The following is a 10,452-nucleotide window of genomic DNA, read 5'->3' as shown; positions in this document are numbered from 1 at the left end:
GTGGTGAGTGCAGGGAGATATTTAAGACACTGAGACAGTTTGAAAAGAAATCAAAATGGACTTTGACCCAGTCTTGGCTAAATTAAGGTGTGTTTGTTCCAGCATCATCTTCAGGTGAGAAGAGAAGAGAAGAGAAGAGAAGAGAAGGAATTTCTAGCATCTTTGGAGGGTGTAATCAACCACTGAGTGCCACAGACTGGGCTAGATGCAAAACCCTCCGAGGTCCACGCACTGATCCCTGTGGATTTTAGCTCTGTCCTGCTGATACTGAGCCTTCTGGGATCTCAGACCACCTGTATCCATGGCTTTTCCCAGCCTGACCCAACTGCATTCAGAGTGCTGTGTCCCTGCTAAGGTTTCCTGGGAGATTCACTGGCTGCTCCTTGGCTCTGTGCGTGGCAGACAGGAGTAGAGCTGAGCATCAGCCCCTCTGGGTCTTTCCCTCTGGCCTCTTTTCTCTCTACCTCTGGATTCATTTTGTCTCTTTGGGATCCATTTTCAAGCCATTACAGAGATATAAGTAACGTTTCCATCCAAGCAGTCTATTCAGCAACAGCCAGTTTTGTGCTGGTGCCCAGAAGCACTGTGTGCCTGCCTCCCATGGCCTGAAGCATTTTGCAGCCAACTGCACCACATGGCAGCTTTCCCGCTGTCCTAGAAGCAAATCTCAAGCTGGCTGGCAGGCCCCTGAAAGCCAAATTTGCCTCTGGATCTCCGAGAGAGCTGGAATGTATGAGAGGGGTATACAGCGAGCGTTCTGCTGTGCAGATCTCCAGTGGGGCTCTCGTGCCCAGTGCATTACCAGGCTCCAGAAACCAGCTAATGCTCATCAGCTGTGCAGGAGTGTAAGCACACGGAGAGTTGTAAAAATAACTAGTTGTAGGGCAAAGACCTTGCATTTTTAATGAGACCCTGTCCCCGTGGGAGATCTTCAAAGGAGATCTCATCTATTAGATGGACGATTCTGACCAGACATGCCCTTTGAAGAGGGATAGTAGTGTGGTTGAATTAGATTTATGCAAGTGCTCTCTCCCCTGAAGCAAGTCCCTTTTTATTGTCCTTTTTGTCAATATGGTGATTGAAATGAAAGATTGAAACTGAGCTCTTGTCAGTGCAGGTTTTCCTTCAACTAAGCAAAAGGGGATCCTCAGGGAACGTGGGGTGTTGGGGCCTGAGCTGGGCACTGTTCAGCTCAAATCCCTTTTGGAAGAGACCTGACCTGAATACGCAGACCTGGGGGTCAGCAAGAGGCACAGATGTGTGTGTGTGTGTTTATCCAGCTCATCCCATGGGCTGAGAGGATGGTCAGGAGTAATGGAGAGGAGGGGGAGGCAATTTACAGTTGAAGCTCGGTAGTGGGGGTTAAAAAAAGCCGAGAAAATACACTGGAGAGTGACACACGCACAGGGAGGTGGCAAAACCTGTCCCCTTGGTTGTTCAACCCCATGATTTTCCAGAAACAGAGATGCAAAGTGTCGCTTTCAAATGCCTGTGGTTTGGGGGGGTCAGTTCTGAGCTCCATTTCCCTTTGGGAAGCCACACTTGGGAACCTGGCACAAAACACTGTCTCCATGAGTTTGTTTTGATCCTGGATGCCATGAGGCACTGGGTGTGCTGGGTGCTTTTGCTTTGTGAGCTGGAACACAGCAAATGCCTTGGCCCTGCTGCAGAGGGGCTGTGGCTGAGCCCCCACGGGCTCACTGCAGAGGGGCTGCAGTCCTCTCCCAGTGCCTGACCAGCACCACCTACAAATGCAGGGAAGATACTGCCAGAGCTAATCCGGGGAGAGGGGGAGATGCTCTCTGCCCCTCAGGGAGTCAGGTCCATTTGATGCTTTTATTACTTCTTGAGGCTGTTATTAATCTTATTGTATCACTTTACATAATTCCCTTGTTCTTTTGAAGCAGTGGAACAGGCTAATGCTGTACAGAGGTCTCAGGCACTGACTGTTTGGGGTTCTTTTTTACCCTTAGCACTCTCTAGAGACCCTTGAAGAATGCACTTGGCAGCATAAAATCCTTCATCCTACCGTCTAATTGGGACAGGGAATATTTCATCTACCCGCAGTCAGGCAGATGTGAGCTGGGACTGAAGTCACCAGCAGCAGTCAGGTCCCTTTCATGTCCAAAGCACTGTCCTCCTGGGTCCCTGACTCCCACGGGGCCCCTTTGAGTGCTCCCTGCCCCCCACTTCCACTGAAGAGCAAGTTGGCCACTTGTAGACAAGGACTTTTCTGGGTTAATCCCAAAAGCCGCATTGCAGCCTCCCCAAGCCAGTCACTGAGCAAGGAGGGGGTAAGAGAAGGACAGTCATGGTGTGGCCACCTCAGGACTTCATCTGAAGGTGAACTGCTTCCCACATCAAGCCCAGAGTAATCCCACCACCAGACACAGGCCTGCCTATCCCCAGGGAGCCGGTCCCTACGCCTGGCACACATCCAGGTTATCTCTGGCTCCTGAGGCAAGCTGGTGTGGGGTGAGCATCCAGGGCAAAGTCTAAATGAAGCAGAGAAAGCAGAATAATAGCAATGAGACAAGAGTGCCAGATCCAGCCCCTCTCCCCAGCAGCTCAAAGCCCTGTATGCCCATGCCTTGGCGCAAACCCCTCTCTGCCCAAGCTGGAGCACGGAGCAAGGAGCTGTGTGACAATTCCATCTCCTTCCAGCCATGACCCCAAAGTACTCCTGAATCCCTGGGAGGAGGGAAGGCAGCCTTGAGCCCCCAGAATCCAGGCAAAGTGAATAAAATGAGCTTTTGGCATAAGTGAATAAAATGCTGCTCCAGAACTCAGGAGGCCAGAGGGCCACACGCATCTCCTGGAGCTGGGAGCGCTGCTCCAAGGGCTGCGCAGCCATCCCTGCTGTCATGTGCAGTTCAGGGACAGCCAGGAGCCAGGGTGAGCTATTAAAATACAATTTATTGGTACAAATCAGACATCATGAAACAAACTCAGTTTAGAAAGAGCTGTCATGTTCTGCACAGATGGATTGGAAATGAACTGTCCCGTGACCGGAGCGATTGGCAATGGTGACAGACAGACTGGGTGGACAGGTGCACAGAGAGCAAGGCAGGGAAGAGACTGTTCTGGGGCTGGAGTCCTGCCCTTGAGGGCCCCTGACAGCCAGTTAAAAGTCCTCAAAGAGAAGCAGGGCGCAGTGGGAGAGGTCTGTCCAAGGCATGAAGGGTCCCCAGGGCAGGGCCTCCTCCAGGCGTTCAAGACTTGGGGAAAACAGAGATCCAAGTGAGGGTGCAGGGAGGAGGGAAGAGGATGATCACCTGTGCTGGGGCCACTCCAGTGGCTGGAAACTGTTTTTCGTTCAGGTGATGTTACCTTGGGCTAGAGAGTTGCCCAGCAGTGTGCATCTCTCACCTGCTTAAGTTAACAGCTCTTCTGGCCACCCAATCCCTGTGTGCCCACGCTGTTCCCAGAACAAAGGCTGGCTCTGTTCTGGACTCTGGTTGTGTCCTGGACTTTGGGTCTCCAGTCCTGCAAGTGTTTGGGTCAGGGTTTGAAGGGAAGCACCCATAAAGGCTGGGGTTTGCACTCACTTCCCAGAGAAGACAGACACCAATGGCTGCTCTGGACATGCAACACATCCCACTGGATCTCAGGGACAGAGCAATGGTCACTGCCCCAGTGCGTGGGGTCAGGCTTGGCTGAACCAGGCTTGGTCTGCATACACTTTCCATGCCTACTGGGACAGAGATACAGGCATGCAGCTCAGTACATTCACACAGCCAGACAAGACAAAGTGACAATGTTTACAGAGATGGACAGTCCCTAAGGGGACATGGGAATGGGTAAACTCAAGGCAGATTTGCTTAAATCTGGTCATATGGACCCCAAACAGCACCTGCTGCCAACACAGCTCTGCAGGATGAGATGGGAGAAATGCCCCCTGCTGCCCCCCCCCTTGTCCCTATAATTTTCAGTCTCTTGCTCCTTAAATCCTTTCCCCATGCTCTGGTGAGCCACTTTCCCAGCAGCCCTGCAGAATCCTGAGTGGTCCATACATGGAACTGTGTGCTGAGGGTGGACCTGGCAGCTGAAATAATGTGACAGATTCCCAGGATAGAGCCATCCAGGCTATTTCAGGTCGTTGTTGATAACCACACTGTCATGCATGTCACAGTAAGTCGTCATCTTCTTCCTCTTGCCAAAGGTGGAGAAGCTGTTCTTGTTCTCCCTGCCTGGGAAGAGGGGCCCATCCTTGCTGGACAGCAGAGTGGGGGTGCCGGGGATGTAGACGTTGTGCTGATAATCCAGGGCTGGGATGTGCCCTGGGTACAAGGGGTTGTACTGAGGGGTCCAGATGCTGTTGGGGCCTGCAGAAGCCTTCTGAAACTCTGGAGGAAAGATGAGTGTAAGACTGGCTCGGGGAGGTCACATCCACAGCTCAATGGGACAGTCACATCCATGTCCCAGGATGCAAGTCCTGTGTCAACAACCTCCCTCCCAGAGCCTGGACATCCCTTCCAGCCCACAAAACTCTACCATTTCCAGGAACAGGGATGTGACCCCCCCACTGCACCTCCAACAAGCAATCAGAGAGTCTGGTCCTCCCGGCCCCAGTGCCCCAGTACTAACCAGAGACAGGAGTCACCAGTGTGCACAGCCTCTCGTGCTCCTTCTGGAGGGCTCTGCGGATTTCCCCCACGTCTTCCAGGCTCTGGGAGCTAAAGAGAAGAGATTTGTTCAAAGTTGTGTTGGAGACAACCTCCCTATCCCCACATCCCCCTTCCACCTGCTCCCTCTTTTCCCACAGTGCTGGATTTGGTACCTTTTCAGGGTAGGTCGCTGAGTGCTTGGAGGCAGCCAGTCTGTGTTGGGCTGCTTGACCTGGAAAACACAGGGAAGGGCAAGGCTGGTTACTGGGACTCTGTCAGTCAGCCCTGGGCCCCTCTGTCAGTCAGACCAGGGATGCAGGACCCCATCTCCTCTTTCCCCATGCCCTTTGTGGAGATCCAAGCAGTACTTTCCTATTTTTGGGAAACTGAGGCAGTGTTGAACCAGCCTTTTCCCTTCTGGACCTCCTGAGACATCAGGGTTGTTTGAGGCTTGCTCTTTGACTGTGTGAGGTTTAAGTCTGTCCTTCTGGGGAGGGACAGGGCATTTTCCTACTCCTGTTAATCTTTAAAAGCCCTGTTTTGCAGGTGCAATGGTGACTTAGCCCAGGTCTGAGGCACCAAATGGTGAGAGGTGCAGAAATTGGCTGCACGTCTGATGTCCCAGGAGGATTGCAAAAACTAGGGGAAAATCCCATTAAAGGAAGACAGTCCAGCAGTGCAAGGAGACATGTGGAGAGAAACTCTTGGCAGAGAGTCTTGGGCTCTCCTCGGAAGGGCTGGTTTATTAAAACTCAAACATAAGTGGATTAGACGCCTCATCACTCTCCATCCTTGTAATCGTGTTTCGGAAAGAGTCTTTCACCGGGAAAATTAGACATTCCTCATTTCAATACCTAACAAATGTTGACATCAAAATCCCACCCCTAAGACCCCCACTCCCTCCCTGCCCGCTGGCACAGCCCGGAACAGCGGCCAGGCCTGGGACAGGAGCAGTGCCGGCGGGACAGGGACCAGCCCCGGGTGCAGCAGCGGGACACTGCGGAGCTTCCACGCGGGAAGCAGAGCAGCGCTGGAGCTCAGACTGTCCCAGTGTGAATTGCTCACCCACACGGAGGAGAAGCCACCCCCACCTTCCCACCTCCCCCAGGGCACCGGAGCATCTCTGTTGCCTCTAACGGGTACAAAAGGCGGTGGGAAGGGATTTCCTCTCGCCTCAGCCGAGCCTGACGCTCCCCCGGTAATTAGACCCATCGGGAAGCTCGGTGGAGTTCCCGCTGCCTGACGGCTCCTAATTCCCGCACTGATCAAAGGCTCCGGTTATTCTCTGGGAGAAGCCGTGCCTGGTTTCTCCCATGGCAGAGGCTGAGGGGGGGGCTGGGGGGACCCGCGGAGCACCAGTAAGCACCGCCGGGCACGGTGTTACCTCCTTGGAGACCTGGAGATGCTGGTCTGGCCGGGACCGCTTCCCAGGATCCTTCTCGTTGTTCCGTGGGGGGCTGCAGGGTTTGAGGAACATGAAGTCGCTCTGAGCAGACTCAGGACCAAGGCAGACCTTGTAGCAGTAGCCCGGGGGGCCGCCTGCAGGCACGTCAAGGCAGGTGGCAGCCGCGGTCCCTGCGGGGGGCTGTGCCGTCAGGTTGGAAGTCTTCAGGCCATCAGAGGAGGGTCTGGACCCAGGGCAGCAGTGGCAGCGGGGCGGGGAGCAGCTGTCACCTTGGCGGGAACGCCGCTCTCCGCGGCAGCGAATGGCTGTGAGGATGAGGATGGCGAGGAGGAAGGTGAAGGAGATGGAACCCAGGGAGACAAGGAGGTAGAGGGTGAGTGGGGAGGATGAGGAGACTTCTGGGGGGAGACTGAACTCGCTGAAGTCGGAGAGAGTCTGAGGCATGGTCTCCACCACAGAAAGCAGGAGGGACACGGTGGCAGAGAGGGCTGGCTGCCCACCGTCCCGCACCTGCACCACCAGGCGCTGCCGGGTTGAGTCCTGCTCCAGGAAGGAGCGGAGGGTGCGCAGCTCGCCCGTGTCTGGTGCCACGCTGAAGAGGGTGAAGTCAGTGGCCTGGAGGAGCTGGTAGGAGAGGCGAGAGTTCAGCCCTGCATCCGCATCCACCGCCGACACTGTGCCCACCAGGTAGCCAGGCCTGGCTGATCGCGGCACCAGCTCGGTGGCCACGGAGCCGTTGTGTGGCAGGGGGGAAACGATGACCGGAGCATTGTCGTTCTGATCCAGCACGAAGATGTGGACAGTGACGTTGGCGCTCAGTGGGGGGAAACCCGCGTCCTGTGCTTGCACCTGGATCTGGAAGCTGCGGATCTGCTCATAGTCCAAGGACCGCAGGGCATACATGTGCCCGCTGTCCGAGTTGATAGACACGTAGGTGCCCACAGGCATGCCATGGATGTGCCCATCGGCAATGGAGTAGGACAGGTAGGCGTTCTGTTGGCAGTCAGGGTCCAGCGCGCTGACAGAGCAGATAGAGGCACCCGGCGCGTTGTTCTCCATCACGTAGACGCTGTAGGAGGGCTGGAGGAAGCGTGGGGCGTTGTCGTTCACGTCGGACACCGGGACGGTGAGGGTGCTGCGGGTCAGCAGGGCGGGCGAGCCCATGTCCCGCGCCGTGATGCTCACGTTGTACTCGGGCACAACCTCCCGGTCCAGCGCCTGCATGGTGACCAGCGTGTAGTAGTTGCGGAAGGAGGAGCGAAGCTCAAAGGGTACGTTGGGGCCAACCTCACAGCTCACGCGCCCGTTGTCCCCAGAATCCCGGTCCAGAACGCTGATGACAGCAATGACGGTGCCTGGGGGGGCATCCTCCAGCACGGGTGTGGACACAGAGGTGAGGGTCACCTCTGGCGCGTTGTCATTGACGTCGAGGAGGTGCACGAGCACTCGGCAGTGAACGGCCACGGCTGAGGGTCCACGGTCCTTGGCTTGCACGTAGAGCTCGTGGAGACTGGCCCGCTCATAGTCCAGGCGGCCCTTCAGCAGCACCTGCCCGCTGCGGGGCTCTATGTGGAAGAGCTCCCGCACGCGTGGCGGCGCGTGCCCACTGAAGGAGTACTCGATCTCCCCGTTGGGGCCCTCGTCCAGGTCCGTGGCGTTGAGCTGGATGACCAGCGTGCCGGCGGGGGCATCCTCAGGAAGGCTCACTCCGTACGAGGGCTGGTCGAAGGCAGGCACGTTGTCGTTGGCGTCCAGCACGGTGACGAGGATGTGCGCGGTGCCCGAGCGCTCGGGGACGCCGCCGTCGAGAGCCGTGAGCAGCACCCGGTGCAGGCGCTGCTGCTCCCGGTCCAGGGCGCGCTCCAGCACCAGCTCCGCAAACTTGCTGGCGTCGCTGCGCGTCTGCACCTCGAGGGAGAAGAAGCCGTTGGGGCTGAGGCGGTAGGTGTGCACGGAGTTGGTGCCCACGTCAGGATCCTGGGCGCTCTCCAGCGGGAAGCGGGCACCGAGCACGGCGGACTCGGCCACCTCCAGCACGTACTCTTGCCAGGGGAAGGTGGGCGCGTGGTCGTTGATGTCCAGCACCTCCACCTCGACGCGGTAGAGCTCCAGCGGGCTTTCGACGAGGAGCTGGAGGTGGAGCAGGCAGGTCCCCCCGGCCTCGCACACCTCCTCCCGGTCAATCCGCTCGTTCACGAAGAGGATCCCGTTCTCCAGGTTCACCTCCAGGTGCTGCCTGACCCCGGCCCGCGACACGATGCGGAACCGCCGCGCTGACAGGGTGGACACGTCCAGCCCCAGGTCCTCGCCCAGGTTGGCCACGAAGGCTCCGTGCTCCAGCTCCTCGGGCACGGCGTAGCGCAGCTGCCCGCCCGCCGGGGGCCCGGCCAGCAGGAGGAAGAGGAGGGAGCGGAGGAAGAGCTGCCCCCGCCCGGAGCCTACCCCGGCCCCCATGGCCCCGCAGCGCTCCCGGGGACGCGGAGTCGCACCCGCGCCGCCGCCTCGTCTTCGCTCGCCCCTTACACTTCCGAAGAGTTTCAGGCTCCCGGGGGCGGCGGGGGAGGGCCCTGCCCGGAGCTGGGGGGCCGAGCCGCGGCCACCAGCGGCCACTTAACCCTTTCCCCGCTGGCCCCGGCGAAGGGCTGCAATCCGGGTGCCGGTGCCACAGCAGAACCTGTTTACCGGAGCCGGACACACCTGGGGAGGAGACCAGCTCCGAGGAGATCCCGCTAACGGCGGTGGGAGCTCAGGAGAGACCGATCGCTGCCCGGGGCACCGGTATTACCCCACAGATGCTGTGCTCGTCCCCGCGGTAGATTAAGAGGAGCCCGGATCGCGGCGGCTGCCAAATCCCCCGGCCACGTCCCCCGCCGTGCCGGTCCTAACCTTTACCAGATGGTTAAGCCCCTCCAGACTTGATTACATTTCCCTGCACACCGTTTTCCTTGTAATGCGGAGTTTTTAATTACCGGAGCAGGGGGGATTACAGCCCTGGATAAAGCTGAGCCCATCAGCGCGGAGGCACAGAGACCCCCCCCCTTCCCTGCCTGCTCCCACCCCCGACACCCCGCTTGCCCACAGCCCCGCGCCCCTAATCCTGCTCCCCCACCGGCTACGCCAGTGTCAGCCCCATCGGGCTCTCGGGGCACGATCCCGCCGGCGACCCCAGGACTTGCCCCCCCAGACCCCCAGCGGTCCCCCCACCCCGGGCACAAACTTTCCGCCCCCCGCGGAAGGCGAGGGGGAGGCGGGAGCGGAGCGAGCCGCGGGTCCCCCGGAGTGCGACAGACGGTGCCCCCCGCGCCCCCCCGTGCCCTCCCCGCCCCGGTACCGCTCACGGTCCCTCCGCTGGCCGATCCGTTCTCCCCGCAGACCCGTCTCCAGCCGCCGCCTCGCCCGGGCAGCTCCGCGCGTCCCCTCCCACCGGCGCCGTCCCCGGGGGCGCTCGGTAACGGGACGGGGCGGCCGCTGCCCCCGCCCCGCGTCTGCTCAGGGTGCGGATAATCCCCTAACGATCTAGTTAAGGGCTCGGCGGGGCTCGGAGCGGCTTTAGCCGGGCACTGATATTTCACCGCCTTTGTCTCTGCCTCCCCTGTACCCGGTGGGAAGGGAATCGCCGGCCCCAACCGCTCCCCCCACCCCGCTCCCCGCGGGGACCCGCGTGGGAGGCAGGATCCAGGGGCGACCGGGAGACCGGAGGAGGCAGGAGGCGGCAGGGCTGGAGGGGTTTCTCGGGCTGGGGAAAGGAGATTTGGTCCCTGGGAGCGCAGCGGGACCCACGCGGGACGAGCCGCGCTCGTGGGGTCGCCGGTCAGGGAGAGGCGCGGGCAGGGGCGGGCGGGTGGAAGCAGCGGCGCGGCTGGGGCACGCGTGGGCTCGGGCCGCTCACGGGTGGAATCGGGACGGCTCCCGGTAAGTGAAGCCTAGGCTGCATCGCAAGCGCCGGTCACTGCCAGCCTGTCCCCCGCACCATCTCCCACGCCGGGGCCACCCCTGGCGCCGTCGCTGTCACCCCCCGCCCCGATCTGTTTCTCTCTCATCCCCCCCAACCCGCGATCTGCCCCCCCAACCGCGCCCTCCATCACTGGCCAGCCCTCCCGGGGCTGGGACCCTGGAGGAGGGGTGGCGGGGGTAATGTTCCTCGGGGAGACCCCCGAGGGCTGCTCAGGCCAGAGGGGGATTGGGAGGTGGGGGTGGAACTGTACACAGAGATTTTCGGGGGTATTATTTCACTCCCGCCAGTCCTTCCCCACCTCCTACCAAGTGCATTTTGCAAAATCCTTGAAGCGGCTCTGGTCCTATTGTTTGATTTAGATTAAAATATTCACCATCACCGCACGCCCCCACAGGTGCACCGGCAGGATCCGAACCCTCCCGGCTCCCTGCCCGATCCTTCCTACCCTTCTCCAGCTCTGTTCGGTGGTGCCCCCTCCTCGCCCC

At 59.4% G+C, this 10,452-nt stretch overlaps 1 protein-coding gene across 1 annotated transcript; it reads right to left on the bottom strand.

The window, feature by feature from the left end:
• Positions 1–2,988: 2,988 nt before the first annotated feature.
• On the bottom strand, positions 2,989–8,466 carry LOC108502563 (protocadherin-10-like). The gene is made up of 4 exons (XM_017825600.1): positions 5,992–8,466; positions 4,781–4,839; positions 4,588–4,676; positions 2,989–4,346 (listed from the first exon to the last, which is right to left on the bottom strand). The coding sequence occupies exons 1-4, from the start codon at positions 8,464–8,466 to the stop codon at positions 4,087–4,089; spliced, it is 2,883 nt and encodes a 960-aa protein (XP_017681089.1). The 3' UTR covers positions 2,989–4,086.
• Between the last annotated feature and the right edge of the window lie 1,986 nt (positions 8,467–10,452).

The sequence above is a fragment of the Lepidothrix coronata genome, unplaced genomic scaffold (assembly GCF_001604755.1).
Source record: "Lepidothrix coronata isolate B3197 unplaced genomic scaffold, Lepidothrix_coronata-1.0 Scaffold121, whole genome shotgun sequence".
Taxonomy (NCBI): Eukaryota; Metazoa; Chordata; class Aves; order Passeriformes; family Pipridae; genus Lepidothrix; species Lepidothrix coronata.
The sequence above is the reverse complement of the archived record's forward strand: the minus strand, read 5'-3'. Positions and strand labels throughout refer to the sequence as shown.

What these genes read in the sequence shown, in the direction of transcription:
- LOC108502563 (XM_017825600.1), bottom strand. Translation starts at nt 8,466, where the DNA reads ATGGGGGCCGGGGTAGGCTCCGGGCGGGGGCAGCTCTTCCTCCGCTCC. An exon ending in ATCTCCAGGTCTCCAAGGAG is followed by an intron (nt 4,840 to 5,991) that starts GTAACACCGTGC and finishes TGTGTTTTCCAG; the next exon opens with GTCAAGCAGCCCAACACAGA. An exon ending in CAGCGACCTACCCTGAAAAG is followed by an intron (nt 4,677 to 4,780) that starts GTACCAAATCCA and finishes TCTTCTCTTTAG; the next exon opens with CTCCCAGAGCCTGGAAGACG.